The 20,963-nt window shown below is 40.5% G+C and overlaps 1 protein-coding gene across 1 annotated transcript in view; it reads left to right on the top strand.

Annotated features, from left to right (window-relative positions):
- The window catches only part of LOC128738627 (uncharacterized), a 420,925-nt gene that overhangs the window by 378,919 nt on the left and 21,043 nt on the right, over window positions 1-20,963 (top strand). Inside the window, exons 9-12 of the mRNA XM_053833956.1 lie at window positions 8,522-8,573; window positions 9,528-9,679; window positions 19,529-19,695; window positions 20,141-20,222. Of these exons, the coding sequence (XP_053689931.1) occupies window positions 8,522-8,573; window positions 9,528-9,679; window positions 19,529-19,695; window positions 20,141-20,222 (453 nt within the window). The remainder of the gene's footprint in view (window positions 1-8,521; window positions 8,574-9,527; window positions 9,680-19,528; window positions 19,696-20,140; window positions 20,223-20,963) is intronic.

Genomic DNA, 20,963 nt, shown 5'->3' with positions numbered 1-20,963 from the left:
GTTTAATCATGTATAAATGTATAAATAACACCTTTTATTTTCATCCAAAAATACATTAGCGTGTCGCTCTTAAACCGAACTTACCACCTATTTCTTTCACGCAGAATCCCACAGCACTATCAAAATTCCACATTCACAGCAGAGCCATCATTCCGCCGGTGCTGGTAGTCCGGTTCGTTCGCATATCCACAGCGCCCGGGAGTCTAATTAAATCCGGAAATTTAGTGCACATCCTTGGCCAGTTTGTCATTTCAGACACGGGGAGGATTGGCAGTGATTTTGGAAGTTATTGGTACATTCCGCTCACGAACGGACCCGAAACGAGTTTTATCATCACGTACGGCGGGGTTTTTCTCCTGCTGCTGCTTCCTTCCCACGTAGGAGGCAGGCTTGCCTGCCAGCAGCCGGTCGGTCGGTCGGTCGTGTCATCAACGAGCCCTTGATTGATACGTGATGTTTGTACACGTGTAAAAATGAGACTCCATACGCACCCCATCCCGCCCATTTCGCTTCGGTGTTACGACCGGTTAGCGCGCACAGGAAGCAAATCAGAGCGCACAACAAACAACCAGCAGTCAACCTTCTAAGCTGCTGATTTGTTGTTCTGCTACCGGTTGGTAAACACTTTGATAGAGCTGTGAAAAAAATGCTGATGTTTGATAGAGGAGCAACGGAAAAGCAACAATCGGAAATGGATGTTTTCCACGTTGAGTAGAAATATATCCCGTACGATATGGCAGCAGTAACAGTAGTAAAAAGAACGCTTCCAAGACCAGTAGATCTTTTTTATGTTCTCCATTCCGGTTCACCTACCTGCAAAATACAGCAAAGTTTTATCGCTCTAATAATATTTACTCAGCCTGTTGTCGAGCGGGCATGATTAGCTGAACTTTATGATCAAGCATAGATTTTATTGGCCATCATTTGCTGTTTCGCTCCATTTTACCGGAATGGTATTACCCCAAACAATAAATGTTTGCTTTAACATGTGGATCGATTTAAGGCTTCTTTTCGCCGTAGAATTTAATAAAAGTTTATCGCTCTACAATCGCTCAAGTACCCGTTCAATTCGCAGCGTATCGTTATCAATTGATTCCATTCGCAGCACTATCAGTCTCAATTCAAACCCACTCCTCGTAAAACTTTGATGAGATCAGTTGTAAACTTTCCTATCCGGATTGCCACTCCGCAGTCGACGCTAGAGCATTCATTATCAGCGCTATCAATCAACCATCCGTCTCCGGTTTGTACCAACCAGCAGCAGCCAGTAGCAGCAGCACACGACATCGAAGGATGTTTGAGCGAGTTTGGGTACAACTCTTTGTCCTTCCCCCTCCGCATCAGCGCCATCGCCGGAACGCGATAACGCCGCTTCTTTGCCGGCTGTCGAATGCCTGCCGAGATCCTGCGGGAGAGCGACGATGTCGACAATGGTTTTAGATTAACTATACAAATGCTTCCTGTATCCAGCGACAAACGAGTGATCCGAACGGAACTAATGCCATGCACGGCTGGCGTTAGCATACGACCAAGCCAACCGATGGGATGTATCTTCTGCCGGAATCTGGTTCCAGCGAGCAAATATGTTAACCCGTGTGTACCCGCCTGCATATACGATGTATGTATGCTGGAAAGTTGTATTGCATGTTCAAATTAATCAACACAATCTGGAGATGCGGTTCCTCACCAGCCAGCTGCTGCGCCTGGCGCCAGTGACGGATGAGCTGTGTGCGGAGCGAACGCCGAGATCCCCAAAGCGATCTGTGCGAATTGGACGGATCATCCTGACGATTCGATAGCCCACACATGCATGTTTCGATATGGATGCGACGGTACAAACAGACGTAGGTACTATCGGATCCTGTGGAAATATATTAAAAATTTATTTTTGCCTCATCTCGTGTATAGACGAGACCAACTTTCGAGATGAATTGACAGTGGATGAGGCGCTTTTCCTAGTTGGTCCCTCGTGGGTTGTAGATTTTACGCTTGTAAATGTTATTATCGTCAAAATGGGGATATTCGTCATGAATTGATATTGTGTTTTTCCGATCGTTAGTCGCTCAGACTGGTTGTATGGACGATAAAGTAAAAAATATGGAAGGCTACATTTGCTATGGCATAAGTTTATTGTTCATTTCTGGTTTTTAAACTTGTATCATCAAACAAATATCATCATATTTAATATTTGAACTATGGAATATTTTTGATTCGGTACTGTTTTCGTTACTGGCTATTTCCTTTTTTATTTATATTCAGTTTACTGAATGTTTTCTGATCAGTTTATTTTAATGTAGAGAGATTTGTTTGACCAACGATACAGTTTATTTTAATAATCAGTTGTTCTTCCAGCACGGTCGATCATCTGGAAAATCCTCTTTTGCCATACACCCAAAAAAGTTCTTTAAAATTTCCGTCTCAAAATCCTCCCACGTTTGGCACTTTCATATCCGCAGTGCTCTTATATTGCCCCTTGGTGGTATACATTCGTCGCCACTAGTTTTAAATCCGGATTATGGACTAACTAATCACCATTGGGGGGCCCATTCCGCACAATCACCATTCCGGGGGTCGAAGTAAATTCTCGTAGCCGAACTGCTGTCTTGCTGGTCGAATTTCTCCCGATGTCATTTCTCTACAAAATCCAATTTTATCAATTAGAGGCTGGTGCACCGATCCTACTGACTCTATTCATAGGTGCATCATCACCCAATCGAGATTCGAACATAGGACAACTGGTTTATTCGACCAACTGGGAAGACTATTGCCTGTAGAGACTCTTACTCTGGGAATAATTCTCGTTCAAACGTCGCTACTAACACGAGGTCTTCAAATATTGGAACTTTTGTACTTGATTGGTAGAAAATGGTTAAAAACTGGGAATTAAGCTTTTAGTACCTCGAAACAGTGGACCCCTTGTTCGCCGTGGGGCCCGTCAAAAAAGTTGAATTTTTAGCAAGCATTGTGATCTATATCATGTGATATAGATTTTGCAATGAAACAGCTAATAAATGATATAATTCTGTAAAGAAAAACAGAGATTTCAAATGGAGTGAAAATTTTTTGACGGTCATCTTGGATTTGAGATTCTATCAGAAAATCGCCGTTTTCGTTATGAGCCCTTAACCGGTTTTCATTTTAAGAACGAAGCCTTTCTTCGAAAACCCGCGGTGAGAATCACGGCTAACACGCTGAGGGACGAACAGCGCTACGGGCAGTACCTTGCAACTTGCAAGAGCCTGCATAGTGTCGTCGTCCTGAAAGTAAACACAAGTTAGATTAAAACTTCTCGCTCGGTGGTTTCTACAGTAGAAGGAGGAAGAGGCACAATTTGTGTCTAAAAGTAACCCTAACCAGATACGACGCTACATTAATTAGAGGGGTTGCGTAGTCTCCTTTTGTACAGCACCTCTATGGTTCAAAGGTACACGGGTACCAGCGAGCCACACGCCCTGGCGGGTGTTGTGGGTTCAAATCCGGTTATAATCTCTGATTATAGCTTGGTTCGACCCATGCACCTTCCAGCATTGGACAAAAGGTAGGAGTCGCAACGATAACTTGTTAAGCGTAGCTACCTATTAACCCACACCCCCCCCCCCATCCTTTCCACTCTTTCCCCTCCATTCCAAAAAAATTTTTTTCATTACGTTCCTCTACCATCAATTGTAGAACCATAGTTTCAAAAAATATTATTGATAACATAACAACATAACATAACAATTCGCTGCTCGTCCGAGAGATACTCCTGTTGTATGTTAATATTAGGGAATTTGTTAGTTGTCCAATAACCAGTTGACAAAAGTTGATTTTTGGTACATTTAATAGTCTCTAATAAAACCTAATCAACTACCAAAAATCTCCTCTATTGGTTAATAGACTGCTGAGATATCGCGATGGGCATACAGCAGCACCCACCGCCTTTTTCGGGGGATGCTTGTATATTTTTAAAATCAAAGCTTGTCCGAGATTGGCCATTGCGGCCCAAGGTACTTAATTTGGCTTACATGAATCTATATTTTAAAGTTTTAATGTGAATTGAGGTGTCGTATTATGAGTTTCGTTTAAGTTCGAGACTGCCTAGGACCCTGCGCGCTCTGTAACACATCCAAATATGACAAACGCAACCAAAGGTTTTTGAACCACAAGTAGTTGATGTGGAAATTATAGAAGAAAGTAATGGATTAAAGATGTTGATAGTATCTCCAGTGCAAGACAAGACCTGAAGGGGAAAGAGCGAAAAATTAGATTGGGTAAAGTCATTTGAGGACACACTTATAGGTTTGTAGTTCGCCCTTTTTTACCAAACTGGAAGATCCGTGTATTGAACCAAGCTATAATGGAAACGAATTATAATCGGATTCCAATCCAACTTACTTTCTAGGTTCTAGATTGGATAGTTTGGTTCAATCCATGGATCTTCTTGTTTGGTAAAAAAGGGCGAACTAAAAACCTATAAGTGTTGTTTCAATGGTCCTCTTCAATCTCATTTTCCGCTCTTTTCCTTTCACATCTTGTCTCGCTCTGGAGATACTATCAACAACTTCGTTTTCTTTTAAAATTGCCTTTGTCTCTTGGAGAGGTATTAGTTATAAAAGATTATTCAAATGCCTGACTTCATTACACAACGTCAACACAAAAACATGATGTAGGGCTCGTCATCTATCACGACGCGCCTCGGTTTCTTCAGTCATTCCATTCGATCATTCCGGCTCGGTGCCTGGTTAGTCATTCCGGTTCGGTGCCTTCCGGACCTGGAAGCTTTTTGGACAAATCAGACGGAAACTTTTGTCATCTTTGCCGTATCGCAAAACTGAAAGATTGCGCCCCCGGGGATTCCCAGGCGTATCCCGATTCATCTATTCCAAGCAGCAATTTAAAGTTTATTACGTTCTTCTGGTGGTTTTCATGATCAATTTAATAAATCCGTGAATTAAACTATGAAGTCCACTCGACACTTCTGATGACCACTATAAAACTTCCATCTGACCAAAAGGCCCACTCTTCAAAAGTTTTTAGAACCTCTTGAAAAGTCAGGCCATAAACTCAAGTACAAATATTACGCTCTGCTCAAAGCAGCAATAAAACCGATGGTGCTTTTCGGTTTTACCGGCGAACACCATAATCCAACGAAGCATTTCGCTTTGTTCGACAACTCTATAAAGCATAAAACTTGCTGCGTAAAAAGCTAAATCATCCAGACGCCTTTATTACCTTGAAAATATATAGCCCGTGAGCATAAAAGGTAAAGTTTTACTGTCAGACTATCTTGATCGATTGGATTTACAGCGAACATAATAAAATATTCGGAAGAATATACAAAAAAAAAAATTCAGCAATTTCCGTAGTTGTGCAGCATATGCGCATTAAATTTTATCGTGCATACTGGAACTGGCTAAAAATAGCGCGCCATCAAAATATTACAAGTTTCGAAAACCAGTTGTTTAAACAAAATAAATATACATAGTATTCGATTAGTCAATGCTAGTTTCTAGCAAAATCAATCTAGTTGCATTCTGACATGAAAACTTATTAATAAACAGCTTGTATTGATGAATTATTGTTTGGCGACAAAAATGCACGAAAAAAACGGCAATGATGAACGGCAAAGATGATTTCAGTGCTGAACTCTAACAAATTTTCTTTTTTCATGAAATTTCGGCTCTGTTTGGTTGAGAAAAGTGGAATATGAGTCACCTCATTGACATGCGCCTCTTCACGACAGACAGAGCAGCTGCGGTAGTTGCTCAATAATATATAACGAATTTGTGTGGATTGTCACAAAATTTCGCTTTCTATGGTTTTGACTTCCAATACGATAATCATACAGTAATTCCACAAACAAGGACATATATTTTTCTGAAATTTTCTTCCAATTTTGTGTCCTACTTAATCCTTTTCAGAAAGTTTTAGATCTGTACTTTTTTATTTGGCGTATAGGCTTTCTGAGTTGGAGTAGTCGCAAAAATCGTCTTTTTGCCAATTTTTCTCTCTTTAAAAATTCATAGCTTTTGAACCGTCGAACCGGTTTTAATGCTTTTAATACCAAAGTTAAAATTTTTGATAACTTTTTCGGGAAAAATATAGGGCAGTGTCGTCGTGGTTGGGCCACGTTTTGGAATTCACTCATAACTTTTGTTTCAAAACGAATTTTGGATATCTAAATACATCGTTGCAAAGGTCTAAGAATAAGGTATATTTCCGGAAAGTTTTGAACTGATTGCTTGAAAAATAAAAAAGTTATAGGTATTTACGTGAAGACTAAAAATGTTGTCATAGTCGGGCCATGTTGTACAGGTTGGGCCACCGCAGAAAATCTAAGACATACGTATTGAAATTCTATATAGAGACATAAAAAGAATGAATGCCGCGAACAGCGGCTCATATAGGTACAAATACCCTATTTTCAATTGCATTTTTGCGAAATTTTGGCGATCTTGTAAAATCAATATTGCTACAATCGCCTTTTCCGAAGTGTACTATTACAATAAAAAAAAACAACAAAATTCTAGGCTTTTATCGTATTAATTTTGCTTTATTTCATCACATTTTACGTGAATAACATTCTCTAGCGTTTATTGCGCTTAAAATTTTGGTGGCCCAACCATGACTACTCAAGTGGCCCGACCTTTACAAATAGCGATTTTCTAGTATTTCACCTTAGCCTTCCCAAACAGCTTGCTGGAGGGGATTTTTCTATAGTATTCGTGTGCAGCACAACACACTTCATACATTTTCAAAATTTATCTCGATAATTGCATTTCATGAATCATTTCGCCTGGAAAACTGTTTTTGTGAGATTTAGTCACTGTATTCAGTACGTGTGTTTTAAATACACGATTGAAACTCACAATATTGTGAACACAGCAATCACAGTAAGAAGTTTTACAATGGTTGTATCACAGATATCATGAGTTACTAAAACTGTAAAATCGTGATGGCCCGGTCATAACAGTGGCCCGACGATAACGACAATACCCTACGATTGAAGCTTACAGATTTTTATATAGAAAATATTAGTTTATTTTGTGTTTTTGTGGAGTTGTTTGTTTGTTTGTATGTTTATATTTGAGACTTAAAAAGTCGTTTTTGGTCATTCAGGTCTGGTTTTCGTGGAGTGTAGACGAAAAAGACCCGCATTTTATAGTAATTCTGGAAGGAATATAAACAGTTTTTTACATAATTGTTCAAATTCAGTATCTTTTCTTTTTAAGTAATAATTTTCAAAATAAATAAAGTTGCGAGAATGCAATGGAGACGCCTGTTGTTTTGGTTTTACCTGCAAAAATATAGATATTTTCGACAAAGACGAAGTGTAAAGATTCGTTTCAATTACCTGTGAGAGTTAAACTAACTGATAAAGGGGATACTTTTATGAACTTTTGGTGGTCACTCAACTAAAACTAGTCAAAATGTAAGCTTTTCTACTTTTCTTTGTTGCTCAATTTATTGCGCCTTCTTCTAGGAATCTTGAACGTTTACTTTTCCGTTATAAATTGTACACCACTGTCACTCACTTCTTTCAGATGTCAGAATCTGTTATTAGTATTCACTATTATACCCGCAGAATATTTTGCATCACTTAGCACTCGCTTATAAATCATTACGTCATTCATAAGGGGATAATTATGCTCATTTCCCTATCACTAACAGAGAAATATCATTACACCTAGAATCCTGTCAAATACGCAAATCCAGCGTAGCGTGAAAATTGTTAACAATCATTATTTCCCCCCGGAATCCCCTGATGGGATATTGTTTCTGTTCTTCCAAACATGTAAACTAGACCTCCTTGTCGCTAGACGGTGGATGTGTAAGCTGGATGATGAATTTCCACCAATTTTCCTTCACACGTTGGTGGCGTTGTTGCTATTGATTTAGGTACCGCTCACAACGACTGACTGCCGTGTACCTACAGTATTTACATCACTTCGGCGAGTAGTCGGTGTCAATAAGAGGGAAGCGAGTAGCGATAGTAATAATGGTAGTATGAATATTAATTTCCGTCCGGCGCACGCTTCGAGTAGGACGTATTGCTGCAGCGGATGAAGCGTGTTTGCGGGTGAATCCGACTCGACAACAAAGTTGATTGGTTATTATGTAGTCGATAATTAGATGGATGGTCTATAATTTGCCACGAACGGCAATCAATCGCTAGTGTATAGTCAAGATAATAATGTAATCAGTTCCTGCAGATATTCCGTTAGACTAGTGATAGTAACGATTGACTGCATTCTATACTGTAGCCACTTGGAGAGGTGTTGAATTCGCTTGAAAATTACGAGTTATGCATTGACCAATTCCAGTTTCCCTTCCATTTCCTTGCGCAGCATGAAAACAAAACCCTCGCAGTACCTGACCACCAAGAATGCTGCATCCGTTTGTGGGCATGCAATCGAACCCTCTCCCTTTCCTTAACCACCTTTCTTTCTATGAAATCGAAATCTTTTCATCAGATCTAATGATAGTTCTCTTTCGCTTTCATCCCGACTGCGGCCTACTACTTACAATCAACTACCGTCAGATTCTTCGAGACATCCGACAAGGACTGCTGCAGCTGAACCGTGATTCTAGAGGTAAGGATCCTTCAAAAATTGAAACACTATTTCAAGCAGATCGCATTGCTTTCTCATTTTACTTCCATCAAAGCGTGTCAGTTTCCGGTTGTCATCCAATAAGAATCTATCGTCCTTCGTTCAACTATGTTGAAGGGGAAATTAGAACAAACAGGATTAGGAATCATCGATTCGATTCGATTCGATCATTCAAACACTAAGTGGTTTAAACATATACACACACACGTCTAACTGTGTCCCGTTTCCGCATTTGATTCACTATAAATTGTAGACAAAATTGGGCACAGCTCCCTGTTTCCGCCATGCTTTCCCTCTCACTCTTACACGTATAGAGACTTACTCATATGATGCAAGAACACAGGCAGACGGACGCTAGTATTTTTGCGACTGATTGCATCCAATCAAACAATGGCACAACCGGGAATTGGCTTCCCCTCGTTTTCCGGCGTTAGACGCCGGTCCAAAAATGAGAACGTACCACCTACCTATATAGTGCAAATGGCATTTTCTAAAATGTCTCAAGAGAGTTAGCAAAAGATGGCTGAGGAGGAAGCGTAGTGCTCTGGCAGCAGTGCGATATCGAATATCGAAAGTTTTACTGGAATTGCAGTTGAGTACCGACGACGACAGAGAGCAGTGGAACCCGGCATTGGCAGGGCGGAAGGAAAGTTCATTATGCCATTTTCCACTGCAGTGGATCTAATTTTCTTCGTGTGTGCGTTTCCGGCGCTTGATTATCGAAAGTAGAAAGAAAGGTGCTCACTCAGCAATGGTAATGTGCGATTTCGACGGTTTCCATCGCACCAAGAGGAAGATTATTCGGAAATTGTCATTCATATGATAGTAATAGTTTCAGGAGCACTTATCGGGTATTTCTGGTTGAAAATTGGTATCTGACACGCTTGATGCTTAAGCTTAGTTAATTGAATAAAATTAAAATGTCTTTTGTTCTAGACGACACCTACATGTATGACGATGCAGTTACCAGCGTGATGCGTATGCCCCACCAGGGACATTGGTACGACGAACCCCCCTACGAAAGTGATCCAGACGATTTCCTAATGTCTGGGATACGACAAGCAGGAGGCCCGTCCGCAACGATACAGGCAAGTTGAAAAAAAACTCCCACCATCCACCATCCACCATTCCTAATCGGTATGTAAATGTTTTCCACCGGCACCGATTCGCGTCGATAAATTCGTTTTCCGTTAATTTGAAAGTTTTTCTTCCATTTAGTAAAATATTTTCAAACTCAAAAGTTGCTGCAAACTTCACGCCAACACAAACAAAACCCATTGCGGATCAGGAAATTTTGTGGCGTCACGACTCGAAGTAGCAGCAGCAGCAGCGGTTTTCTCGCCAGTTCGTTCAGCGTGTCCTTTCCGGGGCAGGGGAATCACCTACCGAGTAGCGGAAAATGAGAACCGCAAAAGTTCACCCGCCGATTGATTCGATAAATTGAGCGCTGCTGCTGCGGCTGTTGATGTTGCTGTGATCAACGATGCTGCGGCACAGCCTAGCAAAGTGCGGTTTCCGCCGAACATCATATTTGCCAAACTGTAGCCATGGGCGTTCTCAGGGCTACTTTCTGGTCTGATTCTCTTTCACATTCTGAAGCAATATCTTTGATTTAACTCAGTTAAAAAAGATTGAGCAACAATGAGAGCTTTATTTTGCGTTTATTGGGGTTTTATGACTAATTTTGGTCATTAAAATTATTATAAATGTGCAATAAAACCTAATAATACAATTGTTATTGTTTTTTTAAAGATTTACAGCATTTGAAAACTACTAATAATATTTCAATTACTGTTCAAACAGCCGCTTATTATAATTGATTTTTACGGTAATAGACTCATGCAATGTCAAATCCAGTATTCGTCTCTGGGTTATTCGGTCCTGCTTGACCTACTATCCTTCAGTTGTCCCTACCACACGTTGTACTGCCACTCGTTCGACTGCACACAACCAATGAATTTGGAGTGTGCCACGACCTAGATGTTCCTATCGGAGTTCTTACTATGACTGTTCATCACTCGTCTGTCATTCTCGCTACATGTCAAGCCCAGTGGCATTCTACTGTGTATTATTCCCATGACCCTATTGTACATTAGCACTTAAAAACTTCCACACCTGACACAATTTGCCTTCGTCATATTTAATCATTCAGCTTCACACCCATGATTGATCACAAGATCCTACGCTCGAAGACGCCAAGAATTCATCTACTCTCTTCCTTCAGTATCCATCCTTCATGACTGTAGAGCACACCCGGGAGGAGCGTATTGCATAACGCCAGTTTTCTAAGAATTTGCAAATTACCATAGTTGCCTACGCAATTCATAGAATGCCACTATCCATACCCACTGCCACTGCCAACAGATGTTTTATTATCCTACGACTTGTTGTATGTCTCCAATGCAATCAGGTAAACAAACTCCTAGACCTTTTTAAAAGTATCCTCATCAATCATCGCAGCACCACTTACCATGTGTCTGATTCTTTTGCGCAAAGTTTGTGGTGAGTCCAAATTGATCTCGTCCGCAGAGCCTAGGAGCATGCGAGACCTCGTGAAAATGGTCACTCTTTTGCACATTTTCATTTCATACATCACCTTCCAATGCGATATTGAACAATTGACGACTTCTCACCCTGCTTCAAACCATTTAACGTCACGAGCGAGTCAGTTCTATACACCCCGTAATCCTGAAACTAGTGTGAAACCGTCAAGGAAGACTGGTATCAGCCCAATGTATGTTGTTGGCAATCCAAATTCCATCAAAATCTTCCATAACTCATTTCGCTAGACTAAATCGTACGCTGCTTTCAAGTCCAGGAACATCCGTCGTAAAGTGAACGTTTGGTCTGTTGTCTTTTCCGAATACCACACTGCTATTTACTAGCAAAGGTTTTCTGATACAGTTTCAGTCTGTGGAGCAAAGAAAATTTTGTATTCAGAATTGAAGAGGGCTTAACCACACTTTAGTCGCTCACTGTGACCCCCCCCCTACTAGTTCCTACTCATTACGTTGTTCATTACTTGATTTTTTCGACGCGATGGCTCGCAACCTCCACCTAGAGGGTTACCTCTAGAATTACTACAATCAAGGCGCTGGCATTTCTTATATATGAGGCATATGAGTCCTTTCAATCAATCAGTAGGTAATTCTTCATCAGCTTACACGTTGATCCGATGGATTGCACACTACAGCTGCTCGCTCCTGACCAGGGACCGAAACGGTTACATTTTTTCTTCACATTTACCAGCATGCAATGCCATGTCAGACTATAACCAATACCATCGCTCTGTACTGTTTCTATATCGACAGTGCCTATCTCTTGCACGTGTCGAGACTAACCCGAATACGTACATGATAGTAAGCAAAAATTTTCGTATGTCAGCCGACCACTCATACTAAATGTCCTGTAGAAATGACATGCATTTGTCGCTTTTTGCTTACAGTTGTAGTTGGTATTGTATGGAGCAGTGATAGAGAATAAGATGTGTTGGGAACCTTCTTATTTAAAACCGTGTTGTTTGGGGGAAAGCTGTATGTTTGGTTTATACGTGCGCAACAGCAAAAAAGAATACAAAAAAGTGTCTCCAAGACTGGTGACATTTTCTCCCCGATATCGAAGAGTGTATGACACGTAGACCAAAAGATGTTTTCGTTGTTCTTGCATTTCTTTTCGGTGCTTGTGCACCAGTAACATGTCGCAAGACTGGTAGCAAGAAAGAATGGTAAATGTCTTCAAATTTTTGTCACCAACTAGTATATTTTACGTCCCTGCTCTTGACATTCAAACGCTGGACCGACATGCCTTGTCATTCTACAGCTCTTTAACTATCTTCTTCGCCTTCTCCAAGGTAGGCGGATCCACAGTTTGCCCGTCAGTCTCAATCTCCATTCTGTTTCTTTCAAAAACTCTATCTCTTTCATCCCCAAATAACACAACATCGTAATAAAAAGTTCACATTAAATCGTTTTCATGTCAATTTTATATTGGAATTGTATAATGATTAGAGTATGTCAAAACAAAGTAAACAATAAATTGTTTTGCAGTCGTGCGTGTCCTCATATACAACTCATGACTGTGAATTAAAAAGCATTATAGATGATTGCAATATTAAGTTATATCTTAATCATATATCCAGGAGTATTAAGTTGCGTGTTATAAAAGGTATGAAGGTCTGTGCCTAGGGGCACAAACGGGGGACTAACGTAGGACTACGAATGTAGGTTCAATTTAACAAAGCTTGACCTTTTACAAATGTTTATCACGCAAGTTTTTAGTTTGTATTTAATAAATGCTCTGAAACATTCCTGTACATTTGATACAAAAAAACAAGTTTAAATTTCCTGAATCCCCGTGCTCTATATATCAGTTTCATCCGTTCCACCACTAAACTATCATCAGACCACAATCACATTAAATATCATCAATTAGCTAACGTGAACATTCCTCTGCACATTAATAGTTCTTTTCGACACTTTGTTTATTAGTGGTTTCACACTTGACAGCAATACAATTGAAAGCATGTAATTGCATGCAACTAATTGTAAATCAACAAGGTAAACACCCAAAACAAATTTTCGGATCAGACAGTCGTTGATTCTTCCTCACTTTGAAAATTGCTGCATCACGTCACATGTATGAATGTTCCGTCAACCCCTTTTTCATATAAGACATTAATTTTTAATTGAAGATAGGGTTGGTCGCTCACTTTTTTATCACTGTTCACTTTCAGGACATCAAATTGGACTAGGTTTAGCGTGATCCTAAGAAATCTTGTTACAACGAGAGGACTTTATCACTTTTTCTGACGTACTTCCCAAGCACATATATTAAATTAGTATAAGTCTGAATGTCGTAAAGAACCTTCGACCTGTTCGGACGAGTGGGTTTGTTGCTTTTTTTTTCTAAAAATCTAGTAATAATAATCGCAGTAAACAGATGGTGTATTTGACCGTCCTCCCTGCCTGTGAAGCATTGCGATCACCTAGAAAATGTATGGGGAAGGGGATATTTGACCTTGAAACTTTTCGTTAATTTTCACTCATTTTTGATTGAAAAAGAAAGTTATAATAGAAATCATATAATTGCTACATCTATTATGAGTCGAACGGTATCTAAACCATAAAAATCCATTCATAACTGGCAGAGCTATTGGCGTTCAAAATTTTCATATTTTCGTGACGCTTCCATTTTTCGATTTTTTGGAATGACACCCTATCCTAAACCTTGCCGTAAGACGTAGTCCTACGCCAAAACCGCTGTATAAAATGCAAGATAGAATTACAAATAATTGTCTAAATTTTCGTACGTATATTGCCTTCACTTTGGTACTTATATGTTCTCATCTGGCGTGAAATATAACTTTTTTGTTCGGATATGATGTATTTTTCAGTTGCAATCGAGATATACAAACCAAATGGTTTACTGGGTCGTTTAGCACCATATCTAAATGTTATTTCCCGCGCCTTACCACTCGCTTCTCGCATTGTGCCTGGAATCCTCCACCTCCGCAAAAGCACGTTTCAAGCACTGACATTTCTTCTGACGAGTGCGCTACGTTAGGCATACGAACATTAGGCATACAAGATACAAACATTAGGCATAATGGACGGTAGGCATAATGGACGTTAAGCATAATTTACAAAATTTCGCTTTCCTATGAATACGCACTAGAGCCAGTCATCACTCCGTCACAATACAATAAGAACCGTGGAAGCCCATTTACCAGAAATTCATTTGGAACAATGCTGTTTGGCATAACGTCTTTTGCCATAAAAATATTGACAGAAACGTATAGGACCATTTGCCAGAAAAAGCATTTCAGCATAATGCCGTATAAATATTTTACGACCTTTCACGAGATGGTTCAGGACGTGACAGCCGACTCCTGTTAGTTCTCCCTAGCCCTCGCATCAACTCACCGGGCTGGTACTGAATGGCTAAGTAACAAATAGTCGAGATCTAAATGACCGAGTTTCAACAACTGTCACAGAAGGCCGAAATGGTATTTGGCCGAATAACAAAACAACAAACCCTTATTTGGCCTAATTACAAAGAGACAAAACACGACAGGTCGAACCCTACTTGACAGAATCTAATCGAAAATTATTTTATAATGATAACGATGATAAAAATAACGTTTTAAGGTCAATCTTAAGCTGGTTAATCTATCATCAAAATATTGAATAGATCGTGCATTTTAGAAAAATCTGATACTATAAACGCCTTATTCTGTCTATAACCAAACCAGACCCCCGACAGAATGTTATGTTTTCGTAGTAATAATCGCACTTCGCTCGCTAAATACTTTACACAAAGCGAGGGGCAAGACACTTCATAATATTATCATATATTAATATGTTAGGCCCTATTAAAGCCCTATAAATGTATATCTTTATAGGGCTTTAGGTTATATTTGTGGGTGGGAACGGTAAATATATTAAGGGAAAAGTAATATATTGTCGACAGTGTCTTGCCCCTCGACACAAAGCTGAAACTTATACATGTGCAACTAAACTACAACTGGTGTAAACATCTCATGAACACTCTCTTATTCGAGGCAGGATTTACTGTGGGCCCGAAAAAAAAATCGATGTTACAAACGTTACATTTGTAACATTGATGTAAGTATGTCAGCCCCAGCGCCATAGTTGACAGTTTCAAATCATTATATAAATGTTAGCAAAATTCAAACAAATTATGCCAGATTGTAGTCAAGACAAGCGTCAGTGACGTAGTTTAATTTTATAGAGTTTCATAGCTTTAGAGGTACAGCCTTCCGCAGAAATCATCTCCATTTAGGTGCAAGCATTTTACTAGGTTCACGGCCTAGTATGGGTTGTTCTGTAGTTGAGTCCGTATAAGCGACAGCGAGTAGGATTTAAGTAGGTCGAAGGCCACGAATACCATGAAAATTCTATGACATTCGGCCATCCGTAATTCGACCATGTGCGTATCAGTCATTTGTGATTCGTCCATTCGTGCTTTGGCCATTTGTGATCCGGCCATCCGTGCTTCGGCCATTTGTGAATCGGCCATTAGACCTGCTATACCATTTGTTTTGTCGTCCATTTGAGTTTCGGCCATTTGTGTTTCGATCATTCGTAGGTGATCCAACTCACCCTATATGCTTTTTAAACTGAGATGATTAAATCTCTTGCAAGGTAACGACCGTTTGCCTAACATCCATTATGCCCAATGTACGTTATATTTAATGGTTTTATGCCTAACGTCCATTATGCCTATCGTCCGTGTCCCTAATGGGATACACTCCTTTCGACGAAACCGCCTACTTAGCTTCGAGGTACGATGTTGGTCTAACAAGCCAGTCGTCGCATGTTCGAATCTCGGCTAGACGGTGCTTGCTTGATAGAGTCAGCAGGATCGTTACACTGGCCCCGTAATTTTCCTGTACTCTAAACAGCCGGCTGCGAAGTCTGTCGATAAAGAAGGGTAATGTCTAATGACGGTTTAAGCCCACGACTTTGCTTTTTCCTTTCGACGAAGTGATGATAACCTGGATAAAACAGGGAAATTTCGATATGAGGTCAAAAACATATTGGGTCGCTCAATCAGTGATGTCAAAAACTCGAAATCTCAAAACTCATCAAAAATCAAAATCAACTGTGAATCATGTCAACTTGATCCTATGCATAAAAAACTCACGCGTGAGTTTTTTTGTTTTCATAACAAGAAGCACAAAATTCACACATCTTTCTTTCCGCTTGATCACATTCTGCTTTGCTTCAACTGCTACCCGGAGCTACACCTATACATACAAATTCGTTGTTGAACAGCATAGCCATTCTCTCGTCCGATACGTAACTGTGACTGAGCGTAAGAGAAGAATCTCTAAATAAATCGTAAAGTTAATCTAAAACACACATTTAAACTACATGTTTATCTAATTCTTATTAGGCTTTTTACTATCTAGTTAAGAAAATATCGATTCCCGCGAAGGAAAAATGTAAATTCTGCCAATTTGTTTGCCATCTTCATTCATGAATGTGTGCTAGCTTTTTTCGCAGCTGATGTTTTCTCTGGCGGTTAATTCTCTTTCGCTCTCTGGTTCGTTGTCTGAAATGCCAGCTGTGGAAGAAGTAAGCAAATTGTTCACAGCTGAATTTGGTTCACATCGCATAGCAACAGAGACATCGCATATAATAGCGAGAGAAATTCATATGTGAGTGCGGCGTTTCTGATCAAGGTTGAAATTTCATGGTTCTTGAAATCTCATTGAGTTTTTTGCTGCAATGAATTTTTCAACACTGCGTTCAATGGCAGGTGGGACTCCAACCCACACTCTCTCGGTTGGTACCCAAGTGTGTTTGTAATTAAACTACCGGCACACTCTTTCATATCTAACTTTGTCCCTCCAGTCTTAACCATTTCATTCACACACACAAACGCTCTCCTGCCACCGGTAATTATTTTTGCCCGTTGCTTCTACCACTGAGAAGATAGACGATTATCAACTGTACTGTGATAGAATCGAGCAAGTAGTCGGGTGCCGACCTTCGTGCGTGTATGGAATGGTGAAGATTTTTAGCCTCATATCGAAATTTCTCAGTTTCATCCAGTTTATCATTTTTCGCACCAAACTCCTTCAAAAGCAATGCCTAAGTGCTACAATCCGTTATCGAAACTTAACCTTCTGATTTTATATGACAGACTTCGCAGTTAGCTGTTAGAGTGCAGGACAATTGCAGAGCCAGTTGCTACGATCCTGTTGACTCCAACAGCCTCTCCTACATACGGGATACGAACATATGACGACTCGCTTATTAGGCCAACTGGGACGCATACCGCCAAACGCTCCTTCATTTTGCAAAAAAGTTTACGTTGAACCACGCCAGAATTAGAGACAACTAAAACAGGATAAAAAAGTAGAAACTGCTTCCAAAGGGATTGTCGTCCACTTGATCAAATGCTGCCTTGAAATCAGTGTAAATAATATCAACTTATAATCCATTGCGACCGCAAAGCGACAGAAATTTAATAAAATTTTTTGCTGCTGACCGCTTGGATAGAATCCCGATAACTCAAGCAGTGAAGGTGTAGTTCTCGTTAATTCAACGTAAAATGAGAAGGACTGTGTCAGTATCTTCGTAAAGCTTTGGCTTTGAACTGTTTTAGTTAATGTAGGGGATTATTGAAACAAGGATGATTTGGAGAGGAAGTTCACAAATTCTGACATGGCATTCAAAATCTTTTGTATTCGAAGGTGTCATCAACACAGTTAGATGCCCTACGATAAAACTGAGCCTTTACGGTCGTTCGTTCGTTTTTTATTTGTTAACGGAGACTTTAAATCATAAAATTCTTTCGTCTCCGTAACCTTTTCGCGGTTCAGGACTTTTTAACGAATCAGTAAATGAACTGCGGTCGGGGTAAAAATTTACCAAATGTGATTGTGGCGTTGTTCAGAAAGTACTCGTATTCCGTTTAAGAATGAGTCCAGTACAGGGATCTCTGATAATTAATAGATTAATGTTTCTGGGGCTCATCTCTATTTATCACAGCTGTCACAAATATCTCCGAAAAATGTCGGATTGATTGGGTCAGCGGGAGGCTTAGAGTTAGTAAGAGGATGTAAGCGGGTTACCAGACCCGGTTTGGATACCGACGGAACATTCTACAATGATGACGGGCAATGATAGAGGTACTAAAGTAAATTTAATTCACAATAATAATATTTCTAGCGGTTGGTTTTTGGGGTTTGGCGATGGATTCCCGTTATAAATACTGCGCACTAGCTCTGTGTTCTCGAGAGTTGACAAGCGGGTGCGGCTTTATGTGTTAAAGCTTCTATCGACTACCGCGAACGCCCAGGTCGTCTTGCACTCTATTTAGATCTATCTTAGGACACTGCATAAATGCCGGGGGATGAGAGATGAAATTTGTTCCATGGGTCGAACCTTGAAGCTAAAGCTGACTCTGAAGCTGCACAACTATTCAATTATCAAAGCAATTGTCGTAATCTTTCGGTTACGCATCTTCCGTAAAACTCAAGTCTTACCACACGAAAGTTCACATCGAAAAATCAAACACTGTTCATCCCCAGCATACGCCTGTGGCCGTTCACGGGCATCGATCGTGCCACTTTTCTTATTTTGGTTAAAAAACATTCTTCTTTCGCGGCTAATGGCGTAGGTTGCGACGGCAGCGGCGTCGATGAAGTGCGGGTGACTGCAAAGGCAACGGCAGTTTAACGCGCTTCCAATTAATTTGGAACATTCCAAATTTAATGGAAAATTCCTGTTTTCACTGAAACTCGCCGTTTCGTTTCCTCATCGTTTCCGTCGTTCCGCTTTCAGGACCCATCGTAGCAGCAGCGGCGTGGGAAGAGCAATTGCACCGCACGAGCGCCCGATTCTGCCTAGCATGCATCCCCGTTCGGCGTCGTGCAGCTTTGCACGAACGTCGAGAAAACACGGCAAGGCTCACGGTCGGCGGTGGTAAAATGAACGAATGATAAATTCGGTGGTGCAACCGAAAATCGATATAGGGATGAAAAATAGCCCGGAAACAACTTTTTTTTGTTGTCCTAGGTTGGTGCCAAATAATTTGGAAAGGAGATAGCTTTTTACGGCAGCCAATTCGTTTTGGTGATAGTTTCACGCGCTATCGACCCAGTGTTGAATTTTTCCGCTCCACTATAATTATTATTGAATCAAAAAATTTATTCGATTTGTAGGCAATTGGTTTGAATAAAATGTGATTTAGTTTTTCTCCCAAAAAGTTATGCAGATTGCTTTGCATGTGATTTGATGGCGGTTGGGCTGTTTGAACTGGCGAGATTTTTATTTCGTTTATATCACTTTGAAAATATCTTTCAGGACCGCCGATGTTTCAACACATGCGTTACCTATAAATAATTATTACAATTTTATGCTAATATATATCACTGACCAATTTTTTCCAATTTCACTCGCCAGGATGGACGCGTTTGCTATACCTCGAATGGTCGCGAAGGTCAAGGAGTGATATCGCTGCGATCTGCCGGTGACATCTCGATACCCCAGCGAGGCCCCATCCGGCGGGGACTGATAGTGCCGCAGAAGCCACCGAACCCACCGACCATCATTCCACTGAAGCACGCTAGGTGAGTGAGTTATTCGAAACCGGCAGCAACATTTGGAAATTAGCCGTCGGCTCCGCCAGGATAAATTACCCTGCTCATTATCAGATATTGTCTGTTCCGTTAGGAGTGCGAATTCCTCGCGCACTCGCTTCGGCAGGTGGTCCAACAGGAGAATCTGGCTGTAATTATAATTTTGCAATAAATTTAATCAGTTCTACATAAATTCCAATTAGGTGCCGCAAATTTGCTCCAAGCCTGTCTGGTCGCCCTTAGTAGCTACCGCAGGGTAATGATTAAATTTAAATTTAATTTTCCACACTGAGCACCGTAACCTGCAGCACCTCCTGGTGCCTTCAGCGGGTGACCGTACGCTCTTGACTGCGTAAACTTTACCTAGAGTGAATCCTCGAGTCTAGCAATGGTTTTAATTTTCAACGTTTTTTTTTGTGCCACCTGTTCGTTTCAGATCCCACGACCGGGAAAGCGGAGACTACGCCGGATCAATATCGGATCTGCACAGTGTTACCTCTCGTCTCAGCCAGGTTTCGGTAGGTAGAACTCCGTTTATCTTTTGCAGTTTTAATTATGACCGCATTATTGTGGCTGGGAGAGTAAGCCGGCACCGCCGGGGCGCACCTGTTGGAAAGGGTTCACTGGTTCTGGTTTAAATTAACCGGGTTCAATTTAGTCCTCCGGTTCTGTGCAGCGGTTCGGACTTATTATGCTGTGAAAGTAAAAACAAGCATATATTTGCCCACATATTAATGTGGGCCAATTGGAGCGTTGAGTTTGAGCTCTACTTGTATTATCCTTACTTCGGGTGACTGAATAGCTTTCACTATTAACCTGCAGATTTTCTGCTACTGTAATTGCGGGGTAAAATAATTATAAATGCAGATCGGCGGAATCGTTTGCGTTCTCGTTGTCCATATTTGTAGTCATGTAATATTTTAATGATTTTAAAACACAATACTTTTTTTAATAAACGTTGGTTAGCTGAGCTTAAGTAGAGTGCTCTTAGTTACACTCCGTGGTTGGTCGGAAGATTGCACAAAAAACCAATTGAATGGTGCTTAGGAATAGCATGACATTCCCACTGTGAAAATTCTATTAATTCAGTACTTCGAACATTGACCAATAATAACGTATGCCATTATATAATAGTAACTTGGCAATCGGAACGGATCGCTCCATGGTAGGTGATGGAGCGCCAAGCGTAAGAACGGACTCATCCTGGCCATTCCATTTTGGTTATATGGATAACAGATAATGAAACCGTATTCGAAGGT

The sequence above is a fragment of the Sabethes cyaneus genome, chromosome 1 (genome assembly GCF_943734655.1).
Source record: "Sabethes cyaneus chromosome 1, idSabCyanKW18_F2, whole genome shotgun sequence".
Taxonomy (NCBI): Eukaryota; Metazoa; Arthropoda; class Insecta; order Diptera; family Culicidae; genus Sabethes; species Sabethes cyaneus.
This window is presented reverse-complemented; position numbering and strand designations above follow the sequence as displayed.